Source organism: Monodon monoceros, unplaced genomic scaffold, assembly GCF_005190385.1.
Source record: "Monodon monoceros isolate NGI ecotype Baffin Bay Population unplaced genomic scaffold, NGI_Narwhal_1 Super_Scaffold_13, whole genome shotgun sequence".
NCBI classification, from domain to species: domain Eukaryota; kingdom Metazoa; phylum Chordata; class Mammalia; order Artiodactyla; family Monodontidae; genus Monodon; species Monodon monoceros.
The window spans coordinates 26,792,286-26,812,755 of NW_021703769.1; the positions used below are offsets into that span (position 1 = coordinate 26,792,286).

General features: G+C 35.0%; 1 protein-coding gene across 1 annotated transcript; it reads left to right on the forward strand.

Moving 5' to 3' along the window:
• Positions 1 to 17,779: 17,779 nt before the first annotated feature.
• On the forward strand, positions 17,780 to 19,671 carry DEFB127 (defensin beta 127). Its single transcript, XM_029220813.1, is given in 3 exon segments — positions 17,780 to 17,828; positions 19,398 to 19,535; positions 19,538 to 19,671. Coding segments are annotated over 3 exon segments (321 nt in total).
• Positions 19,672 to 20,470: the final 799 nt, after the last annotated feature.

Sequence of the window (20,470 nt, forward strand, 5' to 3'; positions counted from 1 at the left end):
ATTGCAGTTTACTTTATTGCATTTTGCAGACACTGAATTTTTTTTTTTTTTTTTTTCGGTATGTGGGCCTCTTACTGTTGTGGTCTCTCCCATTGTGGAGCACAGGCTCTGGACGCACAGGCTCAGCGGCCATGGCTCACGGGCCTAGCCACTCCACGGCATGTGGGATCTTCCCGGACCGGGGCATGAACCCGTGTCCCCTGCATCGGCAGGCAGACTCACAACCACTGCGCCACCAGGGAAGCCCAGACACTGAAATTTTTTTATAATTTAAAGGTTTGTATCAACCCTGCATCAAGCAAGACTATTGGCACCATTTTTTTCCAACAGCATTTGTTCACTTTGTATCTCTGTATCACATTTTGGTAATTCTCATAATATTTCAAACTTTTAATAATTATTATATTTGTTATGGTGATCTGTGATCAGTGATCATTGATGTTACTATTGTCATTATTTGGGGGCACCAAAAATCATGCCCATATAAGACAGCAAATTTAATCAGTAAATGTTATGTGTATGTTCTGACTCCTTCACTAATTGGTCATTCCCCCATCTCTCCCCTTCTCCTTGGGCCTCCGTACTCCCTGAGACACAACAATATGGAAATTAGGCCAACAAATCACCTTACAATGGACTCTAAGTGTTCTAATGAAAAGAAGTGTCAATCAATGCCGCAAACTTTATTGTTGTCTTATTTTAAAAAATCGCCACAGCCACCCCAACCTTCAGCAAACACCACCCTGTTCAGTCAGCAGCCATAAACACTGAGGCAACACTCTCAACCAGCAAAAAGATCATGATTTGCTGAAGCCTCAGATGAGGGTTAACAGTTTTTAGCAATAAAGTACTTTTTAATTAAGGTACATGTTGTTTTTTAAATGTAATGCTACTGAACATTTAGTAGACTATAGTATAGTATAAACATAACTTTTATGTATACTGGGAAACAAAAAGAAATTGTATGATTCACTTTATTGCAATATTCATTTTATTACAGTGTTCTGGATCCAAATCCAGAATATCTTTTATGTGTGCCTGTATAAAGAATCAAATGGAAATTTTAGAACTGAAAAAAATCAATACGTATCCAAAATAAATAACTCAATAGACAGTTTCAATAGCAGAATGAAGGGAACAGAGGAAAAACTCAATAATCTTGAAGATAAAACAGAAGAAAGAGAGAAAATAGACTGAAAAATAAATGAACTAAGCCTCAGTAGCCTATGAGATTACAACAAGAGATATAACATTTGTGTCATGGAAATTCCGGAAGAAAAAAAGTGGGAAAGTGTGGGGCTATAAAATGATTCAAGGAAATGGTTAAAAGTCTTTCAGTTTGAAAAAAGATAAACCTACAGATTCAAGAAGATGACTAAAGTAGTTATCTTAAAAATATGCACCTCAAGACTTATCAAATTAACTTTTCTGAAACTGAAAACAAAGAAAAAAGTCTTTAAAACTGCTGGAGAGAAAACACTCATACCGAAAGAAGAAAAGCAATTCAAAGGACAGAAGATTTCTCACGTGAAACTACAGAGGCCAGAATGAAGTGGTGCAACATTTTTAAAGTGCTGAAAGAACATTGTCAACCCAGATATCTATATCTAAGAAAATATCATTCAAGAATAAAGAGCAAATAAATACATTCTCAGTTGAAGAAAAAAATGATCACAAGTAGACCAACCTAAGAGAATGACTAGAGGAAGTTCTCCACCCAGAAAGGAAGTAAAAAAAGGAAATCTTGGTATATCAGTAAGGAAGATAGAACAGAAAGAACAAAAATATTGGTAAATACCATAGACTTTCTTTCTACTTTTCAGTTTTCCTAATTATGTTTGAGAGTTGAAGCAAAACTTCTAACACTCTATTGTGGTTCTCAATGTATGTAGAGAAATATTTGTCGATTGTTTTAAATGGGGAAGGTCAAAGAGACATAAGGGATATAGTGTTTTAAAATTCACCTGAACTGGTAAAATGATGCACCAGTAGGCTGATTAACTGTGGATATAAATGTAATACTGAGAGCAAACCCTATAAAACCTATGTTAAGATGTACACTAAAAAATACTTTAGATATATCAAAATGATATTATAAAAAGTGTCCAAGTAACTCACAGGAAAAAGAAGACAGAGGAAAAAAGGGAAACAAAATAATACAAAAATATTTAATCCTTAACATAAAATTACATTTAAATTATTATATTTAAATGATCTAAATACACAGAAATGGAGATTGTCAGAGAGTATTTAAAAATAACACCAAATATAAGTTGTCTGCAAGATACTCACATTAAATATAATGATATAAGTAGGTTGTAAGTAAAAGAATGGGGAAAATATACCATGCAGACATTAATGAAAAGATAGCAGGAGTGACTGTATTAATATCAGATAAAGTAGATTTCAGAGCAAAGAAAATTATCAGGTTTATAGACATCATTACTTAATGAAAAAAGGGCAAATACACCAAGAAGACAGAGCAATCCTAATATGTGTGCTCCAAACAACAAAGTTGCAAGTGCCTTTATAAGGCAGTCTACCCAACTACAGCAGAATAAGAATTTCTTTCAAGTTCCCATGAACCTTATATCAAGATAGACTATATCCTAGGCCATAAAACAAGCCTCAACTAATTAAAAAGAATTGAAAATCATACAGAGTTTGTTCCGTGTATGATTGACCATAATAGAATCTGACTAGAAATCAATAACAGAAACAAAACAGGAAAATCTCCAAACACTTAGAAACTACACAACACGCTTCTAGGAAAAGAGAAAATATCAAGGGAAATAAAATACACACTTAAGTGAACAAAAATGAAAATTCAACTTGTTCAGAATTTGTTCTAAATAGGTGCTCAGGGGGAAATTTAGAGTACGAAATGCTTATATTAGAAAAGAGGAAACGTGTCAAATCATTCATCTACACTCTCATCTGAAGAGATTAGGAAAAGTAGAGCAAATTAAACCTAGAGCAAGGAGAATAAAGGATGTAATAAAGAAGGAGTAGAAATCAATGAAATTGAAAACAGAAAAACTGTAAAGAAAATCAATGGAACAAAAAGCTGCTTTTTTGAAAAGATCAATACAATTGGCAAACTTCTAGCAATTTCAACACAAATTTTCAATATGAGGAATGGAACAAGAGATAGCACTATAGAAACTGCAGAGAGCAAAATGAGAAGGAAATGCTATAAACAATTCTATATCCTTGCCTTCCCAGCAAAAAACCTACTAAGCATTGGTGCATTGTATTATTTCCATATTGCTTGAATTTATTTACTAATACCAGTTTAAGATGACTGTCTATGATTATAAGGGATATTTATCGGTAGTTTTCATGTTGTCTTTGTCAGATTTTGGTATATGTTATGATGGCTACATGAAACAAGTTAAGAAGTGTTTCCTCTTCTTATCTTTTCTTTAAAATTTCGTGAGAAAGTCTTCCTTAAGTGTTTGATATGAATCACTATTTGAATTATCTGGGGCTAGAGTTTTATTTTTGAGATTTTGGATAATTTACTCATATTCTTAAACAGATATGAACTGTTCTGATTTTCTATTTAATCTTTTTTCTGGTCATATTTGTCTTTCAAACAACTTGACATTTCATCTCATGTCAAATGTATTGACATAAAGTGATTAATAATACTTTCAGTATCCTTTTAATGTTCATATGATCTATAATAATAACCCTTCTTTAATTCCTGAAACAAGAAATTTTTCTTGATCAGTCTTGCTAGGGCAATGTTAATTTTCTTAATTTGCTCAAAGCAAATTAAGCTTAATTTTCTTAATTTCTCTTTTGCTAATTTTCTTATTTTTCTGTTTTTTATTTCATTGATTTATGGCCATGTATTTATTAGTTCCTTCCTTCAACTTACCTTGAATGTAATTTAGTTGTCTTTTTTCTTCATTCTTTAGGTAGAAAAATTAGATCTTTGTTTTTAAACCGTTCTTTGATGATACATGCATCTACAGTTATAAATTTCCCTCTAAGCACAGTAATAGCTATATTCTACACATTTTAATAAGTTGTTTATGTTTGATATTTCATTATCATTTAGCTCAAAACATACATAAATTATCCTTATGATAATTTATATTATATTTATATATATATTTATATAAATATAAAATATATTTATATTATATTTATTATGATATATTTAACACATGGGTTACTTAGAAGTATGTTGTTTTTTGGGGGTTTTTTGTTTTGTTTCATTTTTTATTATTTATTTGTTTATTTATCTTGGCTGCGTTGGGTCTTTTGTTGCTGTGCACGGGCTTTCTCTAGTTGTGGTGAGCGGAGGCTACTCTTCATTGCAGTGCACGGGCTTCTCATTGCGATGACTTCTCTTGTTGCAGAGCACGGTCTCTAGGCACACGGGCTTCAGTAGTTGTGGCACACAGGCTGTACAGCACAGGCTCAGTAGTTGTGGCGCACGGGCTTAGCTGCTCCGCAGCATGTGGGATCTTCCCGGACCAGGGCTCGAACCCATGTCCCCTGCATTGGCAGGTGGATTCTTAACCACTGCGCCACCAGGGAAGCCCAGAAGTATGTTGTTTTGTTTCAAAATATTTTGTGTTTTTCTTACCTTATTTTTATTGATTTCCAATTTAATTATGAAATTTTTTCTGGATAACATTTTTAACTTATTTCTACTGCAATACATTGCAATATTTCAATATTTTTACACTTAAAGAACTTAGTTTAAGGATCACCATCTGTCTGTCTCCGTGAAGATTCCATGTGTACGTGAAAAGAATGTGTATTCTGCAGCTGTTTGATGTAAAGTTCAATAAATATTAATTAGGTTGAGGTGGCTAATAGTATTATTCAGATTTGTTATGTTCTTATTGAATTTTTGTCTAATTATTCTATCAGTAATTGTCAGTGAATGATAAAGTTTCCAACCATGAACTTGGATTTGTCTATTTTCAATTTAGTTTTGTCAATTTTTACTTCATGTATTTTTTGGATCTGTTATCACCTACTTCATGTCTGTCTGATGGATTTCATCATTAGTAAATGGTTTTCATTATCTCTAGTAAACACTCATTGTCTTAGAGTCAATTATGTCTGATATTAATATAGCCACTCCAGCTTTCTAATTCTTACTCTTTGTATAGTATAGCTTTTTCCATGCAAAACTGTTTCTCTCCAATTGTTCTCTATCTTGATAAGATACGTCTATGTTCTTTTAGACAGTACATACTAGGATCATACCTTTTTATGAAATTCAAATATTTACTTTTCAGGTGGAGTGCTTAACCCACTAAAATGTAATGTAAATATTAATATTACTGAAATTATGTTCACCACTTGCTATTTGTTTTTGTGTAATATTGGGTTTTGGTTTTTATTTTTCTATTTCTCTTTATTCCTGAACAACCATTTTCCCTCTCTCTCTCTCTCTCCCCCCACAATGTCTTTCACACACACACACACACACACACACACACACACAAATACACACACACGATTAGACAAGTCCATTTGAATAACTTATCTTTGCAATACTGAATGCTTTAATTCATGAACAAATTATATACCCCATTTTGGGGGGTCTTTTTATATTCCTCTCAAAATAATTGCTTTCAGTATATAAATTTAGAACACATCTTGTTAGATTTGTTCCTGGGAATTTCATGGTTTTGAAGCCATTATAAATTGTGTTTTTATAAAAAATTCATTTTCTATTTTTTGTTGCTGATATGTAAAACAAGTTGATTATTTTATAATGATCTTATATCTAGCAACCCTACAAAATTCACTTTTAAATTCTAATAATTTCAAATTCTTTTGTATTTTCTATATATATAACCATGTTGTTAAAGAAACTATGAAAGATTTGTCTCTATCTTTTCAAACATATGCTTTTAAATTATTTTTATTGTATTATTACATAACATAGTATCCCCAATATAATTCTTGAATGATCTTGATATCAAGGAAAAACTTTGAGTAGTTAACATGAAGTATTATGCCTTACATTATTTTAAGCTACTCCTTACCAGACTAAAAAGTTCCCCTTCTATTTTTACTTTAAGAGACATTTCATCATGAATTGCTATTGAAATTTTTTAATGCTTGAGCTACATCTTTTGAGATAATCACAACATTTTTCTCTTTTTTCATTTAAAGTATTGAATTGCATTAATTAATTTTTAAATATTAAGTGATATACTCAAGGAATAAGCCCTTTTTAATGATGATGTATTATTCTTTTTATATACAGGTTGTTTTGATTTGTCAATATTTTGTTTACAACGTTTTGTCCTAGGTTGATAAAAAATGAGTTTTAAATGGCCTATTCTTATAATATTATTGACAGGTTTTAGTATTAATATTATGCTCTCCTCATAAAGAAGTTAGAGAATACTTCCTCTTTTCATAGTCTGTGAAACTCTTTGTGTGAGATTAGCAATATTTCTTCCTTAAAGATTTTTTAAAAATTAACTGGCCGGGCTTCCCTGGTGGCACAGTGGTTGAGAGTCTGCCTGCCGATGCAGGGGACACGGGTTTGTGCCCTGGTCCGGGAGGATCCCACATGCTGCAGAGTGGCTGCGCCCGTGAGCCATGGCCGCTGAGCCTGTGCGTCCGGAGCCTATGCTCTGCAACGGAAGAGGCCACAACAGTGAGAGGCCTGCGTACCACAAAAAAAAAAAAAAAAAAAAAAATTAACTGGCCATCTTGGATTAGGTTATCTCTTTGGAAAAGGTCTCGATAACGCATTTAATTTATTTAAAATACATTGGAGTATTAAGATTTTATATTTTCCTTCTCACAGTTTTCTTAAATTGTTTTTTTGAAGAAATTACCTATTTCATCTAAATTGTCAGTTTCTTAATGTAAAATTTTTCTTAAATTTGTTTTAAATCTTCAAATGTTTGAAGTATCTTTACTGAGACCCTAATTTTCATTATACTTATTTGAAATTTTATCCCTGTTTTATAATCAGTCTTACTAAGGAACTATCAATTTTATTCTTTGTTTAAAAAAATTGACTTTATTGATTATTCTCAGTTGTGTTTCTGTTATTTCTTCATTTCTAATTTTATCTTTTTTTTCCGCCCACATTTCGTGAATTTAATTTGCTGCAGTTGTTTTTTTTTTTTTTTTTTTTTTTTTTCTGGTCCCTTGAAAAGGAAACTCAGATTATTGATTTTTCCACCTTTTCTCCAGGATTTGCATTTAATAAAAACTTTTAATTTCCCTCTAAGGTACTCTTTTAGTTGTGTTCTGCAAGTTTTTATGTGTTGTGGATTCATTAGTATTCAGTACAAAATGTTTCTTTTATCAATTGTAAATTCTTTAGCACATGAATTATGTAGAAATAAATTTTTCATTTCCAGGTAATTGGGCATTTTCTAGTTATTTTCTTATTTTTTATTTCAAACATCATTCCATTTTGACCAGAGAATACACAGATGATGTACATCCTTTAAACCACTTAGCTTTTTATTTAATTTTTTTTTTTTTTTTTTTTTTTTTTTTGCGGTACACGAGTCTCTCACTGTTGTGGCCTCTCCCATTGTGGAGCACAGGCTCCAAACACACAGGCTCAGTGGCCATGGCTCACGGGCCTAGCCGCTCCAGAGCATGTGGGATCTTCCTGGACTGGGACACGAACCCGTGTCCCCTGCATCGGCAGGTGGACTCTCAACCACTGTGCCACCAGGGAAGCCCGCTTTTTATTTAATTTTAATCACTGGAAATTGTTGAGATTGGCTTAATGTATGGCCAAGCATATGGTCACTTGATAATGTACCATATGTCCTTCAATAAAAGATTAATTATATAATTACTGAGTGTTTTATATGCCGGTTAGGTAAAGTTTCTTAATCACATTGTTCAGATCTACTGTGCTTTTCTACCTTAATTATTCTATCAACTGTAGAGAGATGTACTAAAAACTCATTATAATTTTGAATTTTCTACTTCTCCTTTTGGTTCTTGTGGGGTTTTCTATAGATATTTTACAGCCATATTGTTAGATACATATGGACTTTAAATTGTGATAGAGTCTAGTTTATTTTCCCCATTTATATTAATGCTTTTTTCCTCTTTTTATCACAAATAATGTTTTGTGGCTTAAAGTGTACTTTGTTCTGGCATTAACATAGATACACCAGAGTATTCTTTTCTTTTGTTTTACTTTCAAAGTTTTCTTTAAGGTATGTCTCTTAAGCAGTATAGAATTTTGTCTTTATTCAACCTTATAGACATAGCCTCTTTATAGGAATATTTATTCTACTTACCTTTGATGTAAGAATTGATACAATTGATTTATAACTACTATATTACTGGTTTTTTCTATTTGACTTACTTGTTTTTATTCCTCTTATCTTCTTACTTCTTTTAGATTACTCTTTTAAGATATTTTTCCATTTTCCCTTGTATTAACTAATTAGTTATATAACCTTTTAGTATTCTTTAAATATTTACCCTGTGAGTATAACATGTATCCATGACTTATAAGCAACTGATAAAATACCTTTACACCTTCCCATATAATACAACATTAGGACACCTTAACTGTAGTCTTATTGTTATTCTATATTGTAAGTTTAATATACTTAAACACTAGTATTCTTGTACATACTATATTTATTAACACAGTATTCTTATTCTTTCCTGCATTTCTATGTCTCTTTTTTCTCTATTTCTTACTACCTAAAGAATTCCCTTAAATATTTCTTTTTATGCAGGGTCACAGGTAATGAATTCTCTCATTTTCTGTTGATATAAAAATTCATGAATTCACACTCACTTTTAATTCTTTGTTGAAGTATAATACATGCACAGACAAGTGAAGTACAATTACTTGATATTTTACTAAATTTTGACACACTAGATGCTAACAGCTATAAAGGGAAAATTGACAGTAACACAATAATAGTGGGGGACCTTAACCCCCCAGTTACACCAACAGACAGATCATCCAGACAGAAAAGCAATAAGGAAACACAAGTCTTAAATGACACATTAGCCAGATAGACTTAATTGATATTTATAGGACATTCCCTCTGAAAGCAGCAGAATACACATTCTTCTCAAGTGTGCATGGAACATTCTCCAAAATAGATCACATCTTGGGCCACTAATCAAGTCTTTGTAAATTTAAGAAAACTTAAATACTATCAAACATCTTCTCCAACAATGATATGACATTAAAAAACAATTAAAGGAAAAAAACTATGTAAAAAAACAAACACATGGAGGCTACAAAATATGTTACTAAACAACCAATGGAACACAGAAGAAATCAAAAAATACATAGAGACAAACGAAAATGAGAACACAATGATCCAAAATCTATGGGATGCAACAAAAGCAGTTCTAAGGGGGAAGTTTATAGCTATAAAATCTTGCCTCAGGAAACAAGAAAAATTTCAAATAAACAACCTAACATTATACCTAAAGCAACTAGAGAAACAAAAACAAACAAAACCCAAAGTTATTAGAAGGAAAGAAATCATAAAGATCAGAGCAGAAATAAATGAAATAGAGATGAAGAAAGCATTAGCAAAAAACAATGAAATTAAAAGTTGGTTCTTTGAGAAGATAAACAAAAGATAAACCTTTAGCCAGACTCATCAAGAAAAAAAAGGAAGAGGACTCAATTCAACAAAATTAGAAATGAAAAAGAAGAAGTTACAACTGACAAAACAGAAATTCAATGGACCATAAGAGACTATTGCAAGCAAATATTCGCTAATAAAATGGACCACCTAGAAAATGGACAAATACTTAGAAAGATACAATCTTCCAAGACTGAACCAGGAAGAAATAGAAAATATGAACAGACAATTCACAAGAACTGAAATTAAAGCTGTAATTAAGAAACTTCCAACAAACAAAAGTCCAGGAACAGATGGCTTCACAGGCAAATTCTATCAAACATTTAAAAAGTTAACACCTATCCTTCTGAAACCATTCCAAAAAATTGCAGAGGAAGGAACACTCCCAAGTGCATTCTATGAGGTTACCATCACCCAGATACCAAAACCAGACAAAGACATTACAAAAAAAGAAAATTACAGACCAATATCACTGATGAAAATAGAAGCAAAAATCCTCAACAAAATACTAGCAAAACGAATCCAACAACATGTTAAAAAGATCATACACTGGGCTTCCCTGGTGGTGCAGTGGTTGAGAGTCCACCTGCCGATGCAGGGGACGCAGGTTCATGTTCTGGTCCAGGAAGATCACACATACCGCAGAGCGGCTGGGCCTGTGAGCCATGGCCGCTGAGCCTGCGCGTCCCAAGCCTGTGCTCCGCAATGGGAGAGGCAACAATAGTGAGAGGCCCACGAAAAAAAAAAAAAAAAAAAAAAAAAGATCATACACTTTATTTTGGTAAAGTAGGAGGATACAAAATTAGTGCACAGAAAACTTTTGCATTCCTATACACTAATGATGAAAAGTCTGAAAGAGAAATTATGGAAACACTCCCATTTACCATTGCAACAAAAAGAATAAAATACCTAGAAATAAACCTACTGAAGGAGGTAAAAGACCTGCACTCAGAAAACTATAAGACACTGATGAAAGAAATTAAAGATGATACAAACAGATGGAGAGATATAAAATGTTCTTGGATTGGAGGAATCAACATTGTGAAAATGACAATACTATTCAAAGCAATCTACAGATTCAATGCAATCCCTATCAAATTACCAATTGCATTCTTCACAGAATTAGAACAAAAAAATATTACAATTTGTATGGAAACACAAAAGACCCTGAATAGCCAAAGCAATCTTGAGAAAGAAAAATGTATCTGGAGAAATCAGGCTCCTGGACTTCAGACAATACTATAAAGCTACAGTAATCAAGACAGTATGGTACTGGCACAAAAACAGAAATATAGATCAATGGAACAGGTTAGAAAGCCCAGAGATAAACCCATGCACATATGGTCACCTTATTTTTCATAAAGGAGGCAACCATATACAATGGAGAAAAGACAGCCTCTTCAAAAAGTGGTGCTGGGAAAACTGGACAGCTACATGTAAAAGAATGAAATTAGAAAACTCCCTAACACCATACACAAAAATAAATTCAAAACGGATTAAAAACCTAAATGTAAGGTCAGACACTATAAAACTCTTAGAGGAAAATATAGGCAGAACACTCTATGACATAAATCATAGCAAGATCCTTTTTGACCCACCTCCTAGAGAAATGGAAATAAAAACAAAAATAAACAAATGGGACCTAATGAAACTTAAAACTTTTGCACAGGAAAGGAAACCATAAACAAGACGAAAAGACAATCCTCAGAAAGGGAGAAAATATTTGCAAATGAAGCAACTGACAAAGGATTAATCTCCAAAATTTACAAGCAGCTCATACAGCTCAATATCAAAAAAACAAACAACAGAAGACCTAAATAGACATTTCTCCAAAGAAGATATACAGATTGCCAATAAACACATGAAAGAATGCTCAACATCATTAATCATTAGAGAAAAGCAAGTCAAAACTACAATGAGATATCATCTCACACCAGTCAGAATGGCCATCATCAAAAAATCTACAGGGCTTCCCTGGTGGCGCAGTGGTTAAGAATCCACCTGCCAGTGCAGGGGACATGGGTTCAAGCCCTGGTCCGGGAGGATCCCACATGCCACAGAGCAGCTGGACCCGTGTGCCACAGCTACTGAGCCTGCACTCTGGAGCCCACGAGCCACAACTACTGAGCCCGTGGGCCATGACTGCTGAGCCTGCATGCCTAGAGCCCACGCTCTGCGGCGGGAGAGGCCACTGCAATGAGAAGCCTGTTGCACTGCCCCTGCTAGCCGCAACTGGAGGGAGCCTGCATGCAGCAGCAAAGACCCAATGCAGCCAAAAATAAATAAATTTTAAAATCTACAAACAATAAATGCTGGAGAGGGTGTGGAGAAAAGGGAACACTCTTGCACTGTTGGTGGGAATGTCAATTTATACAGCCACTATGGAGAACAGTATGGAAGTTCCTTAAAAACCTAAAAATAGAAATACCATATGATCCAGCAATCCCACTACTGGACATATACCCTAAGAACACCATAATTCAAAAAGAATCATGTACCACAATATTCATTGCAGCTCTATTTACAATAGCCAGGATATGGAAGCAACCTAAGTGTCCATCAACAGATGAATGGATAAAGAAGATGTGGCACATATATGCAATGGAATATTACTCAGCCATAAAAAGATATGAAATTGAATTATTTGTAGTGAGGTGGATGGACCTAGAGTCTGTCATACAGAGTGAAGTAAGTCAGAAAGAGAAAAACAAATACCATATGCTAACACATATATATGGAATCTAAAAAAATAAATAAAAAGTTCATGAAGAACCTAGGGGCAGGACAGGAATAAAGACACACATGTAAGAACAGGTTTGAGGACACAGGGAGGGGTAAGGGTAAGCTGGGACAAAGTGAGAGAGTGGCATGGACATATATACACTACCAAATGTAAAATAGATAGCTAGTGGGAAGTAGCTGCATAGCACAGGGAGATCAGCTCGGTGCTTTTTGTCCACCTAGAGGGGTGTGATAGGGAGGGTGGGAGGGAGATGCAAGAGGGAGGAGAAATTGGAATATATGTATATGTATAGCTGATTCACTTTGTTATACAGCAGAAACTAACACACTATTGTAAACCAACTATATTCCAATAAAGATGTTTTAAAAATAAAAACAAAATTGGAACCTAAAAAAAAAGATATTGTTGAAAGAAATTACGAGGACAAAAATAAATGAAAAGATATTGTTGAAAGAAATTAAGAGGACAAAAATAAATGAAAATATATTCCATGCTCATGGATGGGAAGAGTTAACAGGATAAAAATGTCCATATTACCTAAAGCAATCTACAGATTCAATGAAATCCCTGTCAAAACCCCAAGGACTTTTTTCACAGAAATAGAACAAAAAATTCTAGAATGTATATGGAACCACAGTAGTCCCCCAAAGCCAAAGCAATCCTGAGAAAAAAGAACAAAGCTGAAGGTATCCCACTTCCTGATTTAAAACTCCTATATTACAAAGTTATAGTAATCAAAACAGCATGTTAGAGCTTCCCTGGTGGCGCAGTGGTTGAGAGTCCGCCTGCTGATGCAGGGGATGCGGGTTTGTGCCCCGGTCTGGGAAGATCCCACATGCCGCAGAGCAGCTGGGCCCATGAGCCATGGCTGCTGAGCCTGCACATCTGGAGCCTGTGCTCTGCAACGGGAGAGGCCACAACAGTGAGAGGCCCACGTACCGCAAAAAAAAAAAGTAAAAAAAAAAAACCAAAAAAACCAGCATGGTATTGGCAGAGAGAAATACAGATGCCTAGGTCAATGGAACCGAGTTTTTATCCCATAAATAAATCCACAAATATATGGACAATTTATTTATGACAAAGGAGCACAGAACATACTGTGGAGCAAGAATAGTCTCTTCAACAAATGGTGTTTGGAAAACTGGACAGTCATAAAAGAATGAAACTATAGAAACGCTATCTCACACCATATTTTAAAAATGTACTCAAAATGAAGGCTTGAATGTAAACCTGAAACTATGAAACTCCTAGAAGAAAACATAGGCGGTACTCTCTTTGGCATTGGTCTTAGCAATAATTTCTGGATATGTCTCCTCAGGCAAGGGAAACAAAAGTAAAAATAAACAAATGGGACTACATCAAACTAAAAATCTCCTGCACTGCAAAGGAAACTATCAACAAAACAAAAGGACAACCTACCCGATTGGATAAGATATTTACAAATCATATATCCAATAAGGGATTAACTTTCAAAATATATAAAGAACTCATACAACTCAACCAAAAAAAAAAAAAAATGCTTAAAAATTGAGCAGAGGACCTGAATAGACACTTTCCCAAAGAAAACATACAGATGGCCAACAGACACAGGAAAAGATGCTCAACAACGCTATCATCAGGGAAATGCAAATTGAAACCACAGTAAGACACCAGATGTCAGAAAGGGTATTATCAAATAGACAATAATGAGTGTTGGCTAAGATATGGAGTAAAGGGAACCCTTGTTTCCTATTGGTGGGAATATAAATTTGTGTAGCCACTATGGAAAACAGTATGGAGATTCCTCAAAAATTAAAAATAGAACTACCATACAATCCAGCAATTCCACTTCTGGGCATTTTTAAAAGGAAAAAAAACACTAATTCAAAAAGCTATATGCACCCCTATTTTCATTATTTGCAAAATTATTTACAATAGCCAAGATATAGAAGCAACTTAAGTGTTTATTAATAAATCGATGGATAAAGAAGATGTGGTATATCTATACAAAGGAATATTACTCAGCCATAATAAGGAATGAAATCTTACCATTTGCAACAAGCCAGATGAGCCTAGAGGGTATTATGCTAAGTGAAATAAATCAGACAGAGAAAGACAAATACCTATGATTTTGCTCATATGTGGAATCTAAAAAACAAAACAAATGAACAAACCTAACAAAACAGAAACAAACTCAGATACAAAGAACAAACTATTGGTTGCCAGAGGGGGAGAGAGTTGAGGTGATTAGTGAAATCGGTGAGGGAGATTAAGAGGTACAAACTTCCGGGCTTCCCTGGTGGCGCAGTGGTTGAGAGTCCGCCTGCCGATGCAGGGGACGCGGGTTCGTGCCCCAGTCCAGGAAGATCCCACATGCCGTGGAGCGCCTGGGCCCGTGAGCCATGGCTGCTGAGCCTGCACGTCCGGAGCCTGTGCTCCGCAGTGGGAGAGGCCACAGCAGTGAGGCCCGCGTACCACAAAAAAAAAAAAAGAGGTACAAACTTCCAATTATAAAATAAGTAAGTCACAGGGATGTAATGTAGAGACTAGAGAATAATATGGTAATAACTTTGGTGCCAAATGGTAACTAAACTTATCACAGTGATCATTTTGTAATGTACAAAAATATCAAATCACTATGTTGTACACCTGAAACTAATATAATATTGTAAGTCAATTATACTTCAATAAGAAAGAAGGGAAAGAAAGAAAGAAAGAAAGAAAGAAAGAAAGAAAGAAAGAAAGAAAGAAAGAAAGAAAGAAAGAAAGAAAGAAAGAAAGAAAGAAAAAGAAAGAGGAAGGAAGGAAGGAAGAGGGAGGGAGGAGGAGGGAAGGAAGGAAGGAAGGATGAAGGGAGGAAGGAAGGAAGGAAGAGCTTCATAAATTTTTTTAAATTAAAAAATAACAATAAAGCTGTCAGGTTAAAAAAATAGTTCAATGATGTCTTCTGGTCCTATTGAAAGTCATTTGTGTTACTGCCAAGTGATCACCTTCTCAGTAGCCCTGCTTCCTAAAGTCTTGTATAAATTCTGCTAAATTCCAAAATGCTTAGTATATGATTTGATTTTTGTTAGAAGTTAAAGGAGAGTTTTGCATCAGGGAGGGTGGATATTGTGCAAATCAGAGTTAACCTATGAAGACAGAGAATTCTGAAGGCCAGTGTATCCCTGACAATGTAAACATCTCTGGAATTAGCAAAGGTTTGAAAGATCCTAGGCTTTCAAAAGTCATGCAATTGGTGGAAGTTTGAGACAGTTTTACTCCAACCTTCCTATTAATCAGGAAAATCCCATAAGCGGATATCTGGGATAAACAATAAAGCAATTTTAATTCAGCTAAAGAAAAAATTTAGAATAGTATACAACGTGTTCCCAGATGTTTTCTTTAGACAGTAGTAATGCTACTCGTTATTTTGTTCCTTCTCTTTTGTTTTGTATTTCCAGATTCTTGTTAATAGTGTTAACAAGTTACATGATAAAACTATTTTTAAATACTGTTTTTAGTTGACATAAAAAGGAAAATAAAACAAAAAACTTTCAAATAAACATGCTTCCTGGCTGACCCACTTAAATAAATAATTTGCTCTCAACTCCTCAACTCAATAGAGCCTGGTGGGTGAGTTATCCAGAAATTTATCACACTTACATCCTTTTATAAGTAGTATACTAAAACAATCTGTACTTTTAAAACTCCCGGTGGACTTTGAGGTCCTTAGATTTAACAATAAATACTGATTAGTGATTTCTTCCTCTTTAAGAAACATCATGTTCTTTATTCATCCATCTAACTCATGAAAACACCTACTCCCTACTTTATGGGATCAATCTAGGAGATTTTCCAGGCTCATAGACTCTATGGCAGCAGGGGATAGAATAAACATACACATATACATATGCATGCACACATGCAAACACACACACATTACTGAAGTGGGAGCAAATAGACACAATTTTTTCTAAGATGTTCTTTTAATGTTATCTGTGGGACAAAGGAATGTGAGTTTTCTAATCAAAGAGTTGGTGAGGAAGACAGTGCAGGTTAGATATAGAATGTTCTCCTCATTGTAGAGGCAATACATTTTGTTAATATAAATAAACTCTTTCATCTTCAAAACTCAAAGATCAATTTTTCAGCCCTACCCTCTTTGTATTTCTCATCCTATCTAGAATAGAGTCCATGATTTACTTCAATAACTAGAACTCTTTTGTTCCTCTTCTTTTAGTCATTTAAGTCCTTGGGCACACCACAAACCTGTATTGACCTATCTGTTGTGTACATTTCTGTATTTAGATAGACAAGTGTTGCTGGTGGCATTACACAAAAAATACATTGATACTATGTAAATTTATGGTAATCAATCTCAACTAGTTCATCTACACTGTCCAGAGGCTATTGTATTGAACTGCTCACAGCCAGAGCCAGAGTGAGAGCTTGTTAAACTAAGATGATAGAGACAGTATAATCTCCAAAAGCTTATTCCATAGATGATATTAGTATCCTGGTTTGGATCTAAAATGAACTGCCTTGATTCAAACAGATTTCTGGATTGGTCTTAGACATGAAAATGACTGAAAGCAATTCAAAGGAAAGTCTATTAATCTTCCGATAATCTTTCAAAAGGGGTATAATGCCATAGAAATCAAAGCCTGAGTAACAAAATCATTCACATAGTTTCCTAAACCTGCATTAATAAGAAATGTGTTGTCAAAGTAGAACAATCCCCAGAAGAATTTTCTCCCAACCTCCTCCAAGATATGTCCACTGGAATCAATGGACAAGCAAATCTTCCCAGAGAGCAGACCAGAAAGATACAAACTAACTAAAGAATTCTCTACACTGGCAGGAAATAAATCATTGCTATTTTGGCCCATCAGGATGATGCTTTATGCTATGTTATCTCTGTATTTTCTCCCCTTTTTGCTATTTCTAAATGAAAATTTTATTGTAGTCATCCTTTTAATCTTCCATCATTGTATATTGCTTGTCTGTAAATTTAGCTAGGATATAAGAATAAAAATCGGCTACCATTTGGACTGGCTGAAGTGATAGACACAATACCTAGAGACCTAGACTTAGCTGAATGCAGTCAATGGAATAGGCTTCATTTATTCTGTTTCCTTATTCATTCCTAGAAGTGAGTACCTGTCTACCTTGGTCTATCTGGGCAGACAGCCAAAGTAGAGAAAGCACAGAGTTTTCTCACCAGCAGTCTACAGCCTACAGAACGGCATCAGATGTGATGGGATGGAACACACTGTGTCTCTGAATTCCATGTGTGGGTAAAGTGGGTAAACAAATTTCCTGTGCCTGCCCACGTGATAAAAAGTCCACAGTTCAGAAGTTTAGGGGCACGCTTCGTATCATAGCATCTGTTCTGGTTCAGTGCATAAGAATCTAAGTCTCTGAGGGAGATGACATAGTGGACCAAGAGCCTTGGCTGTCACCTCCTCTTGGAAGCCTGGCCATGAGACTCCTCCTGATCATTGCAATTCTGCTGTTACAGAACTTCACAGGTAATCCAGAGATTTCCAAGGGCTGACTCAGACCACGTTGGTTTTATAGAGGTGAGCGTAGCTGCCTTCCAGGGGCTCACTCAAATCAACAATGGATGGAGTACTTTCAAGAACGCAAGAGAATTTTATAATTCACAGTAGGAAGAGATAGGGCCCTAAGGATGGCTGAAGTCCATCCAATGTCATCAGAAATTCCCTCTTCCTGAGCCCTTCTACTATGCTACTGTTTTTAAAAAAGGAGTATTCATAGAACTGAAATAAGTCATAATTTCCTCTGAGAAGGACTCATTACAGAAAGACATAAAACCAATATCTGGGGATGCCCTTATTTCTTTGGATACAGATTTTACTCTGGCACCCAGCCATATTTTCTTCCAATCTCATACTGTAGATATATTTTAATCTATTTTACTACAGTGTGTGAACAGTGGAAGGAGAACAAACTTTGGATTCAGGTTTTAGAAACATGCCTTCAACATCTACTAGTTTATCAACTTTGGATAAAAGGTGAAGACTGGCTGAGCCTTAATTTCCTCATTTGTGGAGATAATGACACCTGGCTCATAGGGGATTTATTAAATGACAAAAACGTGTAAAACTTCTAGCACAGGGCTTGGCACATACTAAAAACTTAAAAATTAGCTTCCTTTCCTCTTTCAAAATCAGACCCCTTATATTTGTCCCTTATTATAGGAATAGTAATGGTCTATCTGTAGCCCCTTAAACTCCTAGGAATCAAAGGAATCTCTAGAACCTGGTGTTGGAGGCTGCATCTTTGTTCTCAGTCTCATCCTCTGGGGTTTATTCCAGAGGATAGTACAAGCCCCGAAGCCAAAATGTGAACATCCTAAACTCTTAGATTATTGAAAATATTTAGGATCACTAAAGTAGACATATCAAGGTGAGCAAAGGTCTGGAGAAATTCTTTCCTCTGGAGATAGAAAGAGAATGAGAGGTCATAGAGGGATAAAACAAACCCAAGACTGTTGTGATGACATAGAAGCCAAAAGAAGATATGCATTGACAAAAATGTACAATACTGAGAAGTAATGGGGGAGGAAGAAATTTGAGGGTAAAAATATCTGACTGGACCAAAAAAAAAGTCATTCTTGACCATGGTAGCAAGTATGAACCCAAGAGCAGATTTTGATTCAGACATAAATACCTTGTAACAAATTATTGTATTCCAAGCAGTGGTAGGGAAGTAGTACTCTGGAAGCATTCAAATAGAGGCAGATTTTCTGAGGTTCTCAGATGGAGCATAGTTCCATAGCCTGAAATCAAGGATTCAGCTCCTTTATTTTCCCAAATAAGATCTGCTGCTCTTGGTGAAGTCCATCAGATGTAGGATGGAAGCCCAAAACCTTAGAGGAATAAAATATGAGTGATCAGTTAGACATAAACACTGAAGTTCACCCTCTTGGAGAATCCTCTGGGGAATATTACTGGTATATGTTCTGTGGGTGTCCCATATACTTTATCCCTACAAACATTCTCTGTCTTCCCTATGACTAAAGTTGCCTTTTGTTTCAAACACTGACCTTGGCCTATTGTTCTTTATGTGCGCAGTAACCAAACAACTTAAGAAATGCTGGGGTGAATACATACGAGGATTCTACAGGAAAATATGCAAAACAACAGAAATACATGAAGTACTATGTGAAAATGGGAGATATTGTTGCCTCAATATCATGGAACTGGAAGCACTTAAAAATTTACCAGACCACCTCGTCCAAAGCCAGTGACATATGCATTTACTTTTCCACAAGAGTATTATGCAGATGAACAGAATTATACAAACTCCAAAAAACGTTTACATAAATCAAGCACAATTTCCTGTTAGTTTATTTCTCAACCTATTCCAATAAACTGAGGGGAAGAGGTCCACTTCCTCTCCCTTCTTGTTCCTAGATCTCAGTCTAATAAATCTCATTGCCAGTTTTCTGACTCATTGTTCTTTAACCAGAGGTTGAACATTCAATATATCAAATGATGAATTGATAAGGACAACTCAGAACCTCCCCTTGAAAAGGGGATACAACCAGTACCCTAAAAAATCTATAACATGGAAGACTAGAAGGAGAAACTCAGGAAAGTAGACCTGTAATTCAGGGGAGGGAAATATGAAGCTGAGTATTCAGAAAAATATGTGAGTGAGTTTAGGATTAAAGTTGTGCCTTGTGAAATGTGTAGGATTTCAACAGGTGAGTGTTAGTAGAGAAGGTAATTTGAGTGAAAAAGATGAAATCAACAAATGGAAGGAAATTAGAAAAGACAGGACATTTTAGGAGGATATACATGCATTTTTTTGGTTTAAGAATAGAGTACCCAAAGTTGAACTATGGGGAAGTCTAATTTCCTTAGCTCCTGTGTAAAAGCAGTGAGCTGGGAAGATAGAGAAGAATAACATTCCACTATTATGGAGCTCACCATATAAGGTGGAGGCAGACATAAATATGTAACTCTAAGACAAAGTTTTTAGTTGTTTCTTTGCTGTTGTCGTTGTTTAATGTGTTACCACTAGTAACGCATCCTTTACTGAGGTGACTGGAGCCCTTAGGTGTTTGGAGGAAATGTAAAGGACCTAGGAACTGGTCTGAATTGCAGTATTGTATGAGATTTTGTTGCTGTCTTGATATGCA